The sequence below is a fragment of the Rhinoraja longicauda genome, chromosome 7 (genome assembly GCF_053455715.1).
Source record: "Rhinoraja longicauda isolate Sanriku21f chromosome 7, sRhiLon1.1, whole genome shotgun sequence".
NCBI lineage: Eukaryota > Metazoa > Chordata > Chondrichthyes > Rajiformes > Arhynchobatidae > Rhinoraja > Rhinoraja longicauda.
Window position 1 is genome coordinate 183,881 of NC_135959.1, and position 17,163 is coordinate 201,043.

The following is a 17,163-nucleotide window of genomic DNA, read 5'->3' on the forward strand; positions in this document are numbered from 1 at the left end:
AGGTGCTGGGTGTCATGGACATCACCAGGTGCTGGGTGTGGACATCACCAGGTGCTGGGTGTGGACATCACCAGGTGCTGGGTGTGGGCATCACCAGGTGCTGGGTGTCATGGACATCACCAGGTGCTGGGTGTGGACATCACCAGGTGCTGGGTGTGGACATCACCAGGTGCTGGGTGTGGGTATCACCAGGTGCTGGGTGTGGACATCACCAGGTGCTGGGTGTGGACATCACCAGGTGTTGGGTGTGGGCATCACCAGGTGCTGGGTGTGGACATCACCAGGTGCTGGGTGTGGACATCACCAGGTGCTGGGTGTGGACATCACCAGGTGCTGGGTGTGGACATCACCAGGTGCTGGGTGTCATGGACATCACCTATTTTCTATGTTTCTATGTCTTTTCTGGTGATGCTCTGCCAGGCCTGTATTGCAGCCATATTTAACTTGTGCTTGTTTTGGGGGCTAGTCCCCTTCAGTTTTCTCGTCAGCATATATAAAGCATGCTCAATTGGGTTCAGATCGGGTGATTGACTTGGCCACTCAAGAATTGAGCATTTTTTAGCTTTGAAAAACTCCTTTGTTGCTTTAGCAGTATGTTTGGGATCATTGTCTTGCTGTAGAATGAACCGCCGGCCAATGAGTTTTGAGGTATTTGTTTGAACTTGAGCAGATAGGATGTGTCTATACACTTCAGAATTCATTATGCTACTACCATCAGCAGTTGTATCGTCAATGAAGATAAGTGAGCCAGTACCTTCAGCAGCCATACATGCCCAGGCCATAACACCCCCACCACCGTGTTTCACAGATGAGGTGGTATGCTTTGGATCTTGGGCAGTTCCTTCTCTCCTCCATACTTTGCTCTTGTCATCACTCTGATATAAGTTAATCTTCGTCTCATCTGTCCACAAGACCATTTTCCAGAACTGTGGTTGCTCTTTTAAGTACTTCTTCGCAAACTGTAACCTGGCCATCCTATTTTTGTGCTAACCAGTGGTTTGCATCTTGCAGTGTAGCCTCTGTATTTCTGTTCATGAAGTCTTCTGCGGACAGTGGTCATTGACAAATTCACACCTGGCTAATGCAGAGTGTTTCTGATCTGTCGGACAGGTGTTTGGGGATTTTTCTTTATTATAGAGAGAATTCTTCTGTCATCAGCCGTGGAGGTCTTCCTTGGCCTGCCAGTCCCTTTGCAATTAGTAAGCTCACCAGTGCTCTCCTTCTTCTCAATTATGTTCCAAACAGTTGATTTTGGTAAGCCTAAGGTTTGGCTGATGTCTCTAACTATTCTTGCTATTGAGGGCGTGCAGCGTAGGTTTACTAGGTTAATTCCCGGAATGGCGGGAATGTCATATTTTGAAAGACTGGAGCGACTAGGCTTGTATACACTGGAATTTAGAAGGATGAGAGGAGATCTTATCGAAACATAAGATTATTAAGGGGTTGGACACGTTAGAGGCAGGAAACATGTTCCCAATGTTGGGGGAGTCCAGAACAAAGGGCCACAGTTTAAGAATAAGGGGTAGGCCATTTAGAACTGAGATGAGGAAAAACTTTTTCAGTCAGAGAGTTGTGAACCTCTGGAATTCTCTGCCTCAGAAGGCAGTGGAGGCCAATTCTCTGAATGCATTCAAGAGAGAGCTAGATAGAGCTCTTAAGGATAACGGAGTCAGGGGGTATGGGGAGAAGGCAGGAACGGGGTACTGATTGAGAATGATCAGCCATGATCACATTGAATGGCGGTGCTGGCTCAAAGGGCCGAATGGCCTCCTCCTGCACCTGTTGTCTGTTGTCTAACAGTTTTATTCTTGTTTCTCAGTCTCACAATGGCTTATTTGACTTTCATTGGCACAACTTCGGTCCTCATGTTGATAAACAGCAATAAAAGTTTCCAAAGGTGATGGAAAGACTGGAGGAAAGACTAGGTGCTGAGAGCCCTCTTATACCTGCATTAAGGAGGCAATTAAACACACCTGAGCAATTACAAACACCTGTGAAGCCCTGTGTCCCAAACATTATGGTGCTCTGAAATGGGGGGACTATGTATAAACACAGCTGTAATTTCTACATGATGAAACCAAAATGTATAAAAATACCCTTTAATAAAATCTGACAAAGTGCACTTTGACCACATGTGATTTTTTTCTATTACAAATCTCAAATTGTGGAGTACAGAGGCAAATAAATAAATGATGGGTCTTTGTCCCAAACATTATGGAGGGCACTGAAACTTCCCCCACCATTTTCATCCAGGTTTGCCAATTCTGGTGATTGGGATTTTGGTAGATGCATCAGTCAGGGCTGGTGTAAGCCACAAAGCAGATACAAGTTGTAGTCCAGCTCATCGGCTCAGTGTGACAGCTCTGACCTCAACTTAGGGCACATCCAGTGTGCAGCCATTAGATGTCCAGTGCATTCCTGACTTCCACAAGTGCAGATGTCAACAACGCTCCTCCCCTTGGACAGCATCTTGTTGGTGGTTTGAAAGAGGAGTCTACAAACGCTAAATGAGAGGATACCAAGATGTGAGGGTATAGAAGGTCCTTGCAGGTTAAAATGAGCACATGGGAAGCTTTCACGGTCCGATGTATGGAGTTCACAAAGGCAATGGTTTGAGGACTTCACACAATTCTGGTCACCACAATCAGGGAGGGATATGATTGCAGTGATGGAGATGCATGAAACGCAGGCTCGGCCACGTTTGGAATATTGTGTGCAGTTCAGGGTGCCTTATTACAGGAAGGATTGAGACTTAGAAACGTAGAAAACAGGTGCAGGAGGAGGCCATTCAGCCCTTCTAGCCAGCACCACCACTCAATGTGATCATGGCTGATCATCCACAATCAGTATCCCATTCCTGCTTTCTCCCCATATCCCTTGATTCCACTAGCCCCAAGAGCGCTAACTCTCTTTTGAATGCATCCAGTGAATTGGCCTCCACTGCCTTCTGTGACAGAGAATTCCACAAATTCACAACTCTGGGTGAAAAAGTATTTCCTCATCTCAGTTCTAAATGGCCTACCCCTTATTCTTAAACTGTGGCCTCTGGTTCTGGACTCCCGCAACATCGGGAACATGTTTCCTGCATCTAGCCTGTCCAATCCCTTAATTTGATATATTTCTATAAGATCCCCTCTCATCCTTCCAAACTCCAGTGAATACAAGCCCAGTCGTTCCATTCTTTCAACATATGTCAGTCCCGCCATCCTGGGAATTAACCTGGTGAACCTACACTGCATTCCCTCAATAGCAATAAGGTCCTTCATCAAATTAGGGTACCCTTTGAAGAGGGTACAGAAGACATTTAGCAGGATCAGTGGGCATTAGCTACGAGGAGAGATTGCACAAAGTTGGATTGTTTTCTTTGAAGTGTCAAAGTCTGAGGGGAGTGCCGACAAAAATATATAAAATTATGAGAGGCATAGATTGGGTAGACAGTAAGAAATTATGAGAGGCATCGATAGGGTAGACAGTAAGAAATTATGAGAGGCATCGATAGGGTAGAGAGTAAAAAATTATAAGAGGCATAGATAGGGTAGAGAGTAAGAAATTATGAGAGGCATAGATAAGGTAGACAGTAAGACTTTATTTCCAGGATGGGACCAAAGTTTAAACGAGATGTCTAGGGACAATTTTTTAAAGGCAGAGGGTGGTGGATGTCTGGAACGAGCTGCCGGGGGTGGGGATGGAGGCAGATACGATAGTGGTGTTTAAGAGGCTATTAGAAAGGCACATGGATATGCAGGGAATGGAGGGATATGGATCACGTGCAGGCGGAGGAGATTAGTTTAATTTGGCATCGTGTTGGGCACGGACATTGTGGGCTGAAGGGCCCGTTCCTGTGCTGTACATGTTCTTTATGTTACAGAGAGAGGTGGAGGAAGTAGATACAATAGTGGGTGTCCTGCATCACCAACTACCTGACTGGACAACCACAGTACGTGAGGCTGCAGAACTGTGTCTCGGACATGGTGGTGAACAACAATGGGGCCCCACAGGGGACGATCCTCTCTCCGTTCCTGTTCACCATCTACACCTCAGACTCCAGATATAACTCCGTCTCCTGCCACCTGCAGATGTTTGCAGGTGACTCTGCAATTGTGGGCTGCCCCAATGAGGGGAGGGAAGCGGAATACAGAGGTGTAGTCAACGACTTTGTTGAGTGGTGTGGGCTGAATCACCTGCAGCTCAACAGCAACAAGACTAAGGAGGTAGTGGTGAACATTAGGAGGAGAGGAATACCCCTGTCCCCTGTCTCCATCATTGGTGTGGATGTGCAGTTCACCAGGGGTACAAATACTTAGACAGTAAACTGGACTGGTCCAGGAACGCTGAGGCCCTGTACAAGAAGGGCCAGAGCCGGCTGTATTGTTTGAGACGGCTCCGCTCCTTCAACATCTGCAGTGAGATGCTGCAGATGTTCTACCAGTCGGTGATGGCCAGTGCCATCTTCTTCGCTGCCGTGTGTTGGGGCAGCAGGGCGAAGGCCGTGGACGCAAACAGGATCAACAAACCCATCAGGAAGGCTGGCTCCGTCCTGGGGGTGGAGTTGGAGTTGGATTCATGGGAGGGGGTCTTGGAGGGGACGATGCTCCTCAAACTGTGGAGCATCCTGGACAATACAGCTCACCCCCTCCATGACACACTGGCCAACCTGAGGAGCACCTTCAGCAACAGACTGGTCCCACCAAGATGCAGCACAGAACGCCACAGGAGATCCTTCTTCCCTGTGGCTATCAAACCATACAACTCCTCCCCCTTCTGTCATGGATTAGACTGAGACTGATCCCCCCACCCCCCCAATCTTTGCACGTCCCCAATCCTTTCCACTCGTCACTTTATTTTCATGTTTCATGTATTTTGTGTTTTATGACTGTTATCAGACCAATTTTTCTCCTGGGATAAATAAAGTTCTATCGTAGCGTATCACAAGAAACAAAAGGACACAAAGCACTGGAATAACTTAGCTGGTCAAATGTCACCTATCCATGTTCTCCACGGATGCTGCCTGACCCGCTGAGTTACTCTAGCACTCTGTGTCCCTTTGTGTATTAACTACCATCCACAGTTCTTAGTTTCTAAATAGTGGGTGTAAGAGCCATGTATAAGAAGAAACTGCAGAAACTGGTTTAAATCGAAGATAGACACAAAAAGCTAGAGTAACTCAGCGGGACAGGCAGCATCTCTGGAGAGAAGGAATGGGTGACGTTTCAGGTCCGGACGTAACAGGCAGAGGAATAGAGATATATAGACCGTCTGGAAGCAGACAGGATTAGTTTAATTTGACATCAAGGCCAAATCAGACATGATGGGCCGAAGGGCCTCTTCCTGTGCTATTCTGTTCTATGTTTCTAAAATAATTATGAGAAAGCTCTCAGAGTATAAAATTGTAGTGATGAGAAAAGATTCAATAGGCTGGGGAGGATTTCTTTGGATCAGAGGAGGCTGACAAAATAATTAATTGAGGTGCTTCAAATTGATGATCCTATTCAATGTAAATAAAGCCTTTATGACTTTTACGGTAACAGTCACAGAGCATGGAAATAGTCCATTCGTCCCACCATGTCCATGGCCAATGTGGCTTGTGGTCTACAATACTTGGGCAATCCAAATGCTCTTCTGGACATTTGTGAAATGGTGTCAGTGACCCACATGGCCGCCACTCTCTCAGGCGGTGTATGCCAGCTTCTGGACATTTGTGAAATGGTGTCAGTGACCCACATGGCCGCCACTCTCTCAGGCGGTGTATGCCAGCTTCTGGACATTTGTGAAATGGTGTCAGTGACCCACATGGCCGCCACTCTCTCAGGCGGTGTATGCCAGCTTCTGGACATTTGTGAAATGGTGTCAGTGACCCACATGGCCGCCACTCTCTCAGGCGGTGTATGGCCGCCACTCTCTCAGGCGGTGTATGGCCGCCACTCTCTCAGGCGGTGTATGGCCACCACTCTCTCAGGCGGTGTATGGCCGCCACTCTCTCAGGCGGTGTATGGCCGCCACTCTCTCAGGCGGTGTATGGCCACCACTCTCTCAGGCGGTGTATGGCCGCCACTCTCTCAGGCGGTGTATCCCAGCTTCTCACCATTCTCTGGGTGAAGAACCCCTCGGAACCCCCCTCTTAACCCAACCCTAAATCTATGTCCCCTAGTTTTATCAACAGCTGATAAATGTTTCTTGCAATCTGCCCCATCTCCACCTTATTATTTTATACACCAGTCATTTCCCATCTCAACCTCTGTTCCAGGGAAAATAATCCCAGCTTCTCCACGCTCTCACAACTGACACATTCAGTTATGAACTGGAAGGTCAATAGACAATAGGTGCAGGAGTAGGCCATTCAGCCCTTCGAGCCAGCACCGCATTTCCTGAGCAGAAATGGTCAATAATCAAGTAAAATAATTGTAGAAGATACTAGACAATAGACAACAGACAATAGGTGCAGGAGTAGGCCATTCAGCCCTTCGAGCCAGCACCGCCATTCAATGTGATCATGGCTGATCATTCTCAATCAGTACCCCGTTCCTGCCTTCTCCCCATACCCCCTGACTCCACTATCCTTAAGAGCTCTATCTAGCTCTCTCTTGAATGCATTCAGAGAATTGGTCTCCACTGCCTTCTGAGGCAGAGAATTCCAGATTCACAACTCTCTGACTGAAAAAGTTTTTCCTTATCTCCGTTCTAAATAGCCTACCCCTTATTCCCAGGAACGGGGTACTGATTGGGAATGATCAGCCATGATCACATTGAATGGTGGTGCTGGCTCGAAGGGCCGAATGGTCTACTCCTGAACCTATTGTCTATTGTCTATCACTGTAACTTTGCTTAGAACACATTCCTCGACACAAAGGCTAACAATCCATCGGCCTCTTTCAATACTTTCCAATATCCACCATGAAACAGCTGTAACATTGCTCGGATGATTTAGAGGGTTGGGTTAATGTTGCAAGATTTTACCTTGCTCATTTATCACTGCACCTCAATACAAGATCCTATTGTGTGGGAAAGGTTACCACAAATATACAGATGGCAGGAGATTGGATCACACTTATTGATCACACAGCATATCTATATAATCGCATTACCAGTTACTTCCCATTGTTATCAATTAATCATTCACACCCAAAAACCTCCTCAAGGAATGAGGCAAAATTGTCATACCAGCTAAACCCTCACATCTTTAATTCAAGGTCAGCGGTCAAGGTCCAGTGGACAGCCAGGGCACACCTACCTGGAGGAAGCAGGTTCCAGGGGGTTCATTTTCCTTGATTGACGTATTATAGAAGTTTCTGCTGAAGACAGGCTCATTATCATTAACATCCTGGATCGTTATGGTGACAGTCACAGAGGAAGACAGAGGCTTGTTTCCACGATCAGTGGCCAACACGGTCAATGTGGGAGCTGGGTCTGTTTCGTAGTCCAGAGTTGCAGCTGTGGTGATAACGCCAGTGACTTGATCAATGGTGAACCACTCAGAGTGAGACTCTGGGCTGTTGACAATGCTGTAAACAATATCGCCATTAATGCCATCATCTTTATCTCTGGCAGTTACTTGTAGCACAAAGCTTCCAGGGTACAGAACCTCTGGAATTGACTGCCTGTACCTTGAATGGTCAAAGACCGGAGGGTTGTCATTAACATCAGTTACGTGAATGGTAAAGGTTGATTCAGCCCTGAGCGGTGGAGTTCCAGAATCAGTGGCCATAACACTCAGCTGGTAACTATCTTTCTCCTCTCTGTCTAACATCTGGTCCACACAAATTAAATAAATAATATTATCCTTGGTAGTTAGTCCAAATTTACCATCACCACCATCTAAGGATACATTGACTTTGGCATATTCTCCATAATCAGGATCAGATACAGAGATCCTAGCCACAAACTGACCAGGTTGAGCTCCCTCAGATATGTGAGGTGAACCATCTTCACTGAGAAAGATGATGGTAAGAGTGGGCTGGTTATCATTGTAATCCTTGACCTGAACAGTAACAAATGCTGTGGTTATTTCAGGGTGTGTAGCATTGTCTCGAGCTTGGACCACCAGCTCATGAACTTTCTTCATTTCATAATCCAATTCTTTGTTTAACTTGATGATACCAGTCTTTGAGTCAATGGAAAAGTACTGGTTGGGATCACTCTGCCTCCTGTTGATCTCATAAATAACCACTGCATTATTTCCTACATCTGCATCTGTGGCAAAGACCTGGAGAAATGTACTGCCAGGCTGTAGACTCTCTGAGATTATAGCATGGTATCGAGTTTGATTGAACATCGGCGCATTGTCATTAACATCCAAAATGGAGACGTACAAAGTCATCTGACTTGTTTTCCGAGGAGTTCCACCATCAAAGGCTTCAATCACCAGAGTGTAGGTGGATCTCTCTTCCCTGTCCAGGGGACTGTTGACCACCAGCTCCAGGTCCAGTGTCTCTGTCAGTCTTTTAGTTTCTAGCCTAAAGGACTGCCCTACATTTCCACCTTGTATGAGATATCCCTGGGTGCTAAACTGGCCTCCATCGGCATCGATGGCCGAGTCCAGGCGAAACCGAGTTCCCACAGGTGTCTGTTCTGATATTTTCAGTCGCATCTGACTGCTGGGAAAGACAGGAGCATTGTCGTTTATATCATTGACTAATATCACCACTTCAACTGTGTCACCTCCTAAATTCACCGCAACAAACCGGTACTTATCCCTGGTCTCCCGATCCAGTATCCTGGCTGTCTTAATAATCCCCGTCATTTCATCAATGATCAGGTCGGTGGACATGCCGGAGCCTTCTGTCTCGTGTGTGAGGAAACTACTCGTGATCCGGCCGGGGGGAAGACCTGCATTGATGTCACCGATGATACTGTAAGGCGGTTGTTCTTCATCGATGTGAAGAACCAGAGGCTCACTGGACCCTGCCACAGTCCAGGACCATCCAACTAGCAATCCCATCATCACGTGAAGCCACTGGGAAACAGCTCGGTATTCAACTGCTACGTTCCGCATGGAATCCATAATCCCAACGTTTCTCCACTTCCCTCTCTTCAGACAATCGCTTTAAATCTGTAAAAATCCAAAGGTTAGTCACAATTATTACATTGCAAATGTAAGGGTGCACAGCGAAACTTCCTCATTGCTTCAACACCATTGTTTCAATTGGCAACAAACTGGTCGGGCAGAAGGATGGTTGACAAATAAACAAATAAAATAGGTGCAGGGGGAGGCTATTCGGCCCTTCGAGCCAGCACCGCCATTCAATATGATCATGGCTGATCATCCAAAATCAGTACCCCGTTTCTGCTTTCTCCCCATATGCCTTGATTCCCTTGGCCCAAAGAGCTAAATCTAACTCTCTCTTGAAAACATCCAGTGAATTGGCCTCCACTGCCTTCTGTGGCAGAGAATTCCACAGATTCACAACTCTCTCGGTGAAAAAGTTTTTCCTCATCTCAGTCCTAAATGGCCTACCCCTTATTCTTAAACTGTGACCCCTGGTTCTGGATTCACCCAACATCAGGAACATTTTTCCTGCATCTACCCTGTCCAATCCCCTAAGAATTTTATATGTTTCTATAAGATCCCCTCTCATCCTTCTGAATCCAGCGAATACAAGCCCAGTTGACCCATTCCTTCATCATATGTCAGTCCCGCCATCCCGGGAATTCACCTGGTGAACCTACGCTGCACTCCCTCAATAGCAAGAATGTCCTTCCTCAAATTAGGAGAACAAAATTGCACACAATTCTCCAGGTGCGGTCTCACCAGGGCCCTGTACAACTGCAGTAGGACCTCCTTGCTCCTAAACTCAAATCCTCTCGCAATGAAGGCCAACATGCCATTAGCTTTCTTCACTGCCTGCTGTACCTACATGCTTACTTTCAGTGACTGATGTACAAGCACACCCAGGTCTCGTTGTACGTCCCCTTTTCCTAATCTGACATCATTCGGATAATAATCTGCCTTCCTGTTCTTGCCACCACAGTGAATAACCTCACATTTATCTACATTATACTGCATCTGCCATGCATCTGCCCACTCACCCAACCTATCCAAGTCACCCTGCAGCCTCATAGCATCCTCCTCGGAGCTCACACTGCCACCCGGCTTTGTGTCATCCGCAAACTTGGTGATGTCACATTTAATTTCCCCGGTGTGGGACAAATAAAGGAATATTATTATTATTATTATTAATTCCCTCATCTAAAACGTTAATATATATTGTAAACAACTGGGGTCGCAGCACCGAGCCTTGCGGCATCCCACTAGTCACTGCCTGCCATTCTGTAAAGGACCCGTTAATTCCTACTATTTGCTTCCTGTCTGCCAACTAGTTCTCTATCCATGTCAATACCCTACCCCCAATACCATGTGCTCTAATTTTGCACACTAATCTCTTGTGTGGGACTTTGTCAAAGGCTTTTTGAAAGTCCAGATACACCACATCCACTGGCTCTCCCTGATCCATTCTCCTTGTTACATCCTCAAAAAATTCCAGATTAGTCAGGCATGATTTCCCTTCATAAATCCATGCTGACTTTGACCGATCCTGTCACTGATTTCCAAATACGCTGCTATAACATCTTTAATAATCGACTCAAGCATCTTCCCCACGACCGATGTCAGGCTAACTGGTCTATAATTCCCCTTTTTCTCTCTCCCTCCTTTCTTAAAAAGTGGGGTTACATTGGCTACCCTCCAGTCCACAGGAATTGATCCAGAGTCGAGAGAACATTGGAAAATGATCACCAATGCATCCACGATTTCTAGGGCCACCTCCTTGAGTACTCTGGGATGCAGACCATCAGGCCCTGGGGATTTATCTGCCTTCAGTCCCAACAGTTTACCTAACACCATTTTCCGACTAATGTGGTTTACCTTCAGTTCCTCCCTCCCACTAGATCCTCGGTCCCCTAGTATTTCCGGGAGACTGTTTGTGTCTTCCTTAGTGAAGACAGAACCAAAGTACTTGTTTAACTGTTCTGCCATTTCCTTGTTTCCCCATTAAAGATCCACCTGTCTCTGACTGGAAGGGACCTACATTCGTCTTCACTAATCCATTCCTTTTTACATACCTATAAAAACTGACTGTAAAAGTTTCTATATTCCCCGCAAGCTTTCTTACATGCTCTATTCTCCCCTTCTTAATTAACCGTTTTGTCTTCCTTTGTTGAGTTTTAAATTTCTCCCGGTCCTCCGGTTTGCTGTTTCCTCTGGCCAATTTATATGCCTCTTCCTTGACTTCCCTCGTCAGCCACGGTTGAGCCGCCTTCTCCGTTTTATTTTTTCATCAGACAGGGATGAACAATTTCTGGAGTTCATCCATGTGGTCTTTAAATCTTCACCATTGCATCTCCACCGTCAAGCCTTTAAGTAAAATTTGCCAGTCTATCTTAGCAATTCCCGCCCCATACGTTCAAAGTCTCCTTTATTCAAGTTCAGGACCCTAGTCTCTGAATTAACCGTCTCACTCTCCATCCTCATGCAGAATTCCACCATATTATGGTCACTGTTGCCCAAGGGGGCTTTGCACAACAAAATCGCTCACTAATCCTTCCTCATCACACAATACCCAGTCTAGGATGATCTGCCCTCTAGTCGGTTCCTCCACATATTGGCTTTGTGTACATTCCAGGAAATCCTCCTCCTCAGCACTGTTACCAATGTGGTTGGTCCAATCTATACGTAGATTAAAGTCACCCATGATATCCGCTATACCTTTGCTACATGCATCCCTAATTTCCAGCTTGATGCTGTCCCCAACCTTCCTACTGCTGTTTGGTGGTCTGTACACAACTCCAACAAGCGTTTTCTGCCCTTGGCCATTTTGCAGTTCTACCTTTACCAATTCTACAGAATCCAAGCTAATGTCTCTCCTTGCTAATGTATTAATCTCCTCTTTAACCAGCAACGCCACCCCACCTCCTCTTCCTTTCTGTCCATCCTTCCTGAATATTGAATACCCCTGCATGTTGAGCTCCCAGCCTGGGTCACCCTGGAGCCATGTCTCCGTAATTCCAACCATATCATATCCGTTAACTACAAATATCCCTTAACTACTTAGGCGGGGATGGGGGGGGGGGGGGGGGGGGGTAGAGGCAAAGATTTGTATGTGATGTGGAACCAAATAAAGGTGGGGTGATGGGCAGATGTAACAAACACATCGCCTTCCACCTCTGTGCCTTTGTCTGGCTTCACAGTTCTTGTCTCTTTTTTTTTGTCATTTCACCTCTGACCTTTGTCCAAACATCTGCCCATCAAAATCCCCCTTCACCCCTATCCACCTATCACTTGTCAGAATTTGTCCCACCCTCACCTCTCTTTTGGCTCTCTCCTCCCTTACTAAAGTCTGAAGAAGGTTCTGACCCAAAGCATCACCTATCCATGTTCTCCACAGATGCTGCCTGACCCGCTGAGTTACTCCAGCACTCTGTGAAACGTCACCTATCCATGTTCTCCACAGATGCTGCCTGACCCGCTGAGTTACTCCAGCACTCTGTGAAACGTTACCTATCCATGTTCTCCACAGATGCTGCCTGACCCGCTGAGTTACTCCAGCACTCTGTGAAACGTCACCTATCCGTGTTCTCCACAGATGCTGTCTGACCCGCTGAGTTACTCCAACCCTCTCTGTTTCCTTAAGGAATACAAAGGAATAAAGTGCACTGAAAAGGGAAATCAGAAGGTAAAAAAGTGAATTTTAGATAGAATTGGCAGATGAGAATTCAGAGATTCACTAAGTATATTAAGAACAAAAGGGTGATGAGGAGGAGAATAGGTGTCCTTAAAGATCTCCATGTGGAGCCACATGAGATGGGTGGTCTTATTTTGTCCTTATTTAATGCACAGAAAATCATAGAAATTAGGGAATTCAGGGACAGGAGCTGTGATGTCTTGAAAGATTTGTAATTACCGACTTGGAGGAAGTATATAGAATTATGAGGTATAGATAGGGTAGACAGTCAGAACCTTTTTCCACAGAATGAAAATGTTAAATACTAGAGGGCATGGCCTTAAGGTGAGAAGGGCAAAGTTTAAAGGAGATGTGCGGCAGATACCAGGGTGGGGGTTAAGAGGCTTTTGGATAAGCATACAGATATGCAGGGAATGGAGGGATATGGATTATATGCAGGTAGCTAAAAGATGGTCTTGGCATCATGTTCAGCACAGACCTTTCAGACAGCACAGCACACGGCCTTTCTGGTGCTGTACTGTTCTACAGGTGCGAGGGAAGGCATTGAAGGACGGGGAGGGATGGGTGGGGAACCGGGCAATTGTGGGGCAAGTGGTACTCGGTGGGTGGGGAAGGGAAAAAATGACGACCCCACTGGCAGGTGGGAATGACGAATGATGTCACGTAGGAAGCGGTGGTTGGTGGGATGAAAGGTGTCCGTCTAGCTCTGAGCAGACTAGATGCAAAGCCAGGAGAAGCAGATGTTGGTGAAGACTCCATCAACCACAGGAGGCAATAAAACAACGGATCCTGGAAAAGTGGAACTGTTCAGGAATCGTGGAAGGGATAGCCTGATCTTGGGGGCAGATGGGCAAAGATGGAGAAACTGAGAGAAAGAGTTGACATCCGTAAAAGAGACAGGATGAGAGGAGTTGTGGGAGTCAATAGACAATAGACAATAGACAATAGGTGCAGGAGTAGGCCATTCAGCCCTTCGAGCCAGCACCGCCATTCAATGCGATCATGGCTGATCACTCTCAATCAGTACCCCGTTCCTGCCTTCTCCCCATACCCCCTCACTCCGCTATCCTTAAGAGCTCTATCCAGCTCTCTCTTGAAAGCATCCAACGAACTGGCCTCCACTGCCTTCTGAGGCAGAGAATTCCACACCTTCACCACCCTCTGACTGAAAAAGTTCTTCCTCATCTCCGTTCTAAATGGCCTACCCCTTATTCTCAAACTGTGGCCCCTTGTTCTGGACTCCCCCAACATTGGGAACATGTTATCTGCCTCTAATGTGTCCAATCCCCTAATTATCTTATATGTTTCAATAAGATCCCCCCTCATCCTTCTAAATTCCAGTTTATACAAGCCCAATCGCTCCAGCCTTTCAACATACGACAGTCCCGCCATTCCGGGAATTAACCTAGTGAACCTACGCTGCACGCCCTCCATAGCAAGAATATCCTTCCTCAAATTTGGAGACCAAAACTGCACACAGTACTCCAGGTGCGGTCTCACCAGGGCCCGGTACAACTGTAGAAGGACCTCTTTGCTCCTATACTCAACTCCTCTTGTTACGAAGGCCAACATTCCATTGGCTTTCTTCACTGCCTGCTGAACCTGCACGCTTCCTTTCATTGACTGATGCACTAGGACACCCAGATCTCGTTGAACTCCCCCTCCTCCTAACTTGACACCATTCAGATAATAATCTGCCTTTCTATTCTTACTTCCAAAGTGAATAACCTCACACTTACCTACATTAAACTGCATCTGCCATGTATCCGCCCACTCACACAACCTGTCCAAGTCACCCTGCAGCCTTATTGCATCTTCCTCACAATTCACACTACCCCCCAACTTAGTATCATCTGCAAATTTGCTAATGGTACTTTTAATCCCTTCGTCTAAGTCATTAATGTATATCGTAAATAGCTGGGGTCCCAGCACCGAACCTTGCGGTACCCCACTGGTCACTGCCTGCCATTCCGAAAGGGACCCATTTATCCCCACTCTTTGCTTTCTGTCTGTCAACCAATTTTCTATCCATGTCAGTACCCTACCCCCAATACCATGTGCCCTAATTTTGCCCACTAATCTCCTATGTGGGACCTTGTCGAAGGCTTTCTGAAAGTCGAGGTACACCACATCCACTGACTCTCCCTTGTCAATTTTCCTAGTTACATCCTCAAAAAATTCCAGTAGATTTGTCAAGCATGATTTCCCCTTCGTAAATCCATGCTGACTCGGAATGATCCCGTTACTGCTATCCAAATGCTCAGCAATTTCGTCTTTTATAATTGACTCCAGCATCTTCCCCACCACTGATGTCAGACTAACTGGTCTATAATTACCCGTTTTCTCTCTCCCTCCTTTCTTAAAAAGTGGGATAACATTTGCTATCCTCCAATCCACAGGAACTGATCCTGAATCTATAGAACATTGAAAAATGATCTCCAATGCTTCCACTATTTCTAGAGCCACCTCCTTAAGTACTCTGGGATGCAGACCATCAGGCCCTGGGGATTTATCAGCCTTCAGTCCCATCAGTCTACCCAAAACCATTTCCTGCCTAATGTGGATTTCCTTCAGTTCCTCCATCACCCTAGGTTCTCCGGCCCCTAGAACATTTGGGAGATTGTGTGTATCTTCCTCAGTGAAGACAGATCCAAAGTAACGGTTTAACTCGTCTGCCATTTCTTTGTTCCCCATAATAAATTCCCCTGCTTCTGTCTTCAAGGGACCCACATTTGCCTTGACTATTTTTTTCCTCTTCACGTACCTAAAAAAACTTTTGCTATCCTCCTTTATATTATTGGCTAGTTTACCCTCGTACCTCATCTTTTCTCCCCGTATTGCCTTTTTAGTTAACTTTTGTTGCTCTTTAAAAGAGTCCCAATCCTCTGTCTTCCCACTCTTCTTTGCTAGTGGGTTTATAATGAACGTGTGTATATATATATATGTATATATATTTATTTATAGGTTGTAGACAGATGGAGACAGAGAAACCAGGAAAAATGGGAGAGGTGTCAGAAATAATCCAAATGAACATAAGGATGGGGTGATGTTCATAGCAAAGGCCATAAAATGGATAGTTTCTTCATGAATGCAGGTGGCATCATCAATGTAGAGGAGAAAGAATGGTGTCAGAGGACGTTTGGAACAAGAACTCTTCCTTCCAGTCCTGGTAACAGCCTCATGAATCTATCCTGCCTTATGCATTCCTATGCATGGCAGCTGCAGTCTATACTCCAAGTTATGCACAAATGATCATGTGTACAGCTGTATGACATCCCACCTCTTGTATACATTGGCCGATGAAGGCAAGCATATGATATACCTTTGTCTCTGTCTACCTGTGTTCCACTTTCAGGGATGATGCACCTGTTTACTGGTCCCATTTATTATGCCTATCTTCCCAAAATGCATCACCTCACATTTTCCAGGATTAGGGGCAACACAATGCAAGCTAGTTAATTGGATCCAAAATTGGCTTGGTGAGAGCAGGCAGTGAGAGGAGGCTCTCTGATTGGGAGGGTGGGTTATCAAAAACAAGACGATATGGGATTAGGAAGAAAGATTTTCAAAGGAGATTTTAGGGATTTTTAAACATCACTGGATGATATGTGGATCTCATGGGCAGTGGGGGTCGAATCAGATTCAATCATTATGTGTAAGAAACAATTAGACAGGCCCAAAAGAATACAAAAATAATGTGGCAAATTGTATTAATATAAATGGGCAGAAATGTCAGCATTTGGTCTCATACAAAACCATGACAATACTCTGACTGTAAAACAGTCCTGTGGAGAACCCTCGGCTGTTAGTGAAAGTCCCATTAAGATGAAGACTTTGAACTGCAAGGTTTACATGACAATGTTAGTTTCCTTGTGGAACACGAGGTGGGCAGAATATGTGGTTTATGTATGGAATGTTCTACATTTAACTTTACAGATCTTTCTGCAGTCACACAGAGAAACATCTTGTGGCACTGTCTCTGCAGTAGGTAGTGCTGCTACTTACAGAATGGATGACACAACAGCAAGTGGGTTGTTGAGGATTGGAGAAGAACTTAGATGTCAGAAGATCACTGCCCATAGGTGATGCGTTCTATGCGCAGAGGCACACCTGAGCTAACATCCAGTGGCAGGGTCTCTGCACAGCTCAAGGACTGTGCCTGCCGTGGGAAACGTAATGCATCCCGCTTCTCGTGACCACAAGGAAAACATGAGGTGCTGCAGGAACTCAGGGCTCTGGTGATAGATGGATCCAGAGGTGAGGATCCACCTTTTGCTTGTCAGCTCCTGCCTCTGGGGGTTAGATACTCTGGGGGTTAGATACTCTGGGGGTTAGATACTCTGGGGGTTAGATACTCTGGGGGTTAGATACTCTGGGGGTTAGATACTCTGGGGGCGAGTGGAATCAAGGGATATGAGGAGAGGTTGGGCCCAGGTTACTGATTGTGGATGATCAGCCATGATCACAATGAATGGTGGTGCTGGCTCGA

At 46.1% G+C, this 17,163-nt stretch overlaps 1 protein-coding gene across 1 annotated transcript in view; it reads right to left on the reverse strand.

Annotated features, from left to right (window-relative positions):
- The window catches only part of LOC144595404 (protocadherin-16-like), a 130,625-nt gene that overhangs the window by 109,380 nt on the left and 4,082 nt on the right, over positions 1 to 17,163 (reverse strand). Inside the window, exon 2 of the mRNA XM_078402906.1 lies at positions 7,229 to 9,046. Within this exon, the coding sequence (XP_078259032.1) occupies positions 7,229 to 8,998 (1,770 nt within the window). The 5' untranslated portion in view covers positions 8,999 to 9,046. The remainder of the gene's footprint in view (positions 1 to 7,228; positions 9,047 to 17,163) is intronic.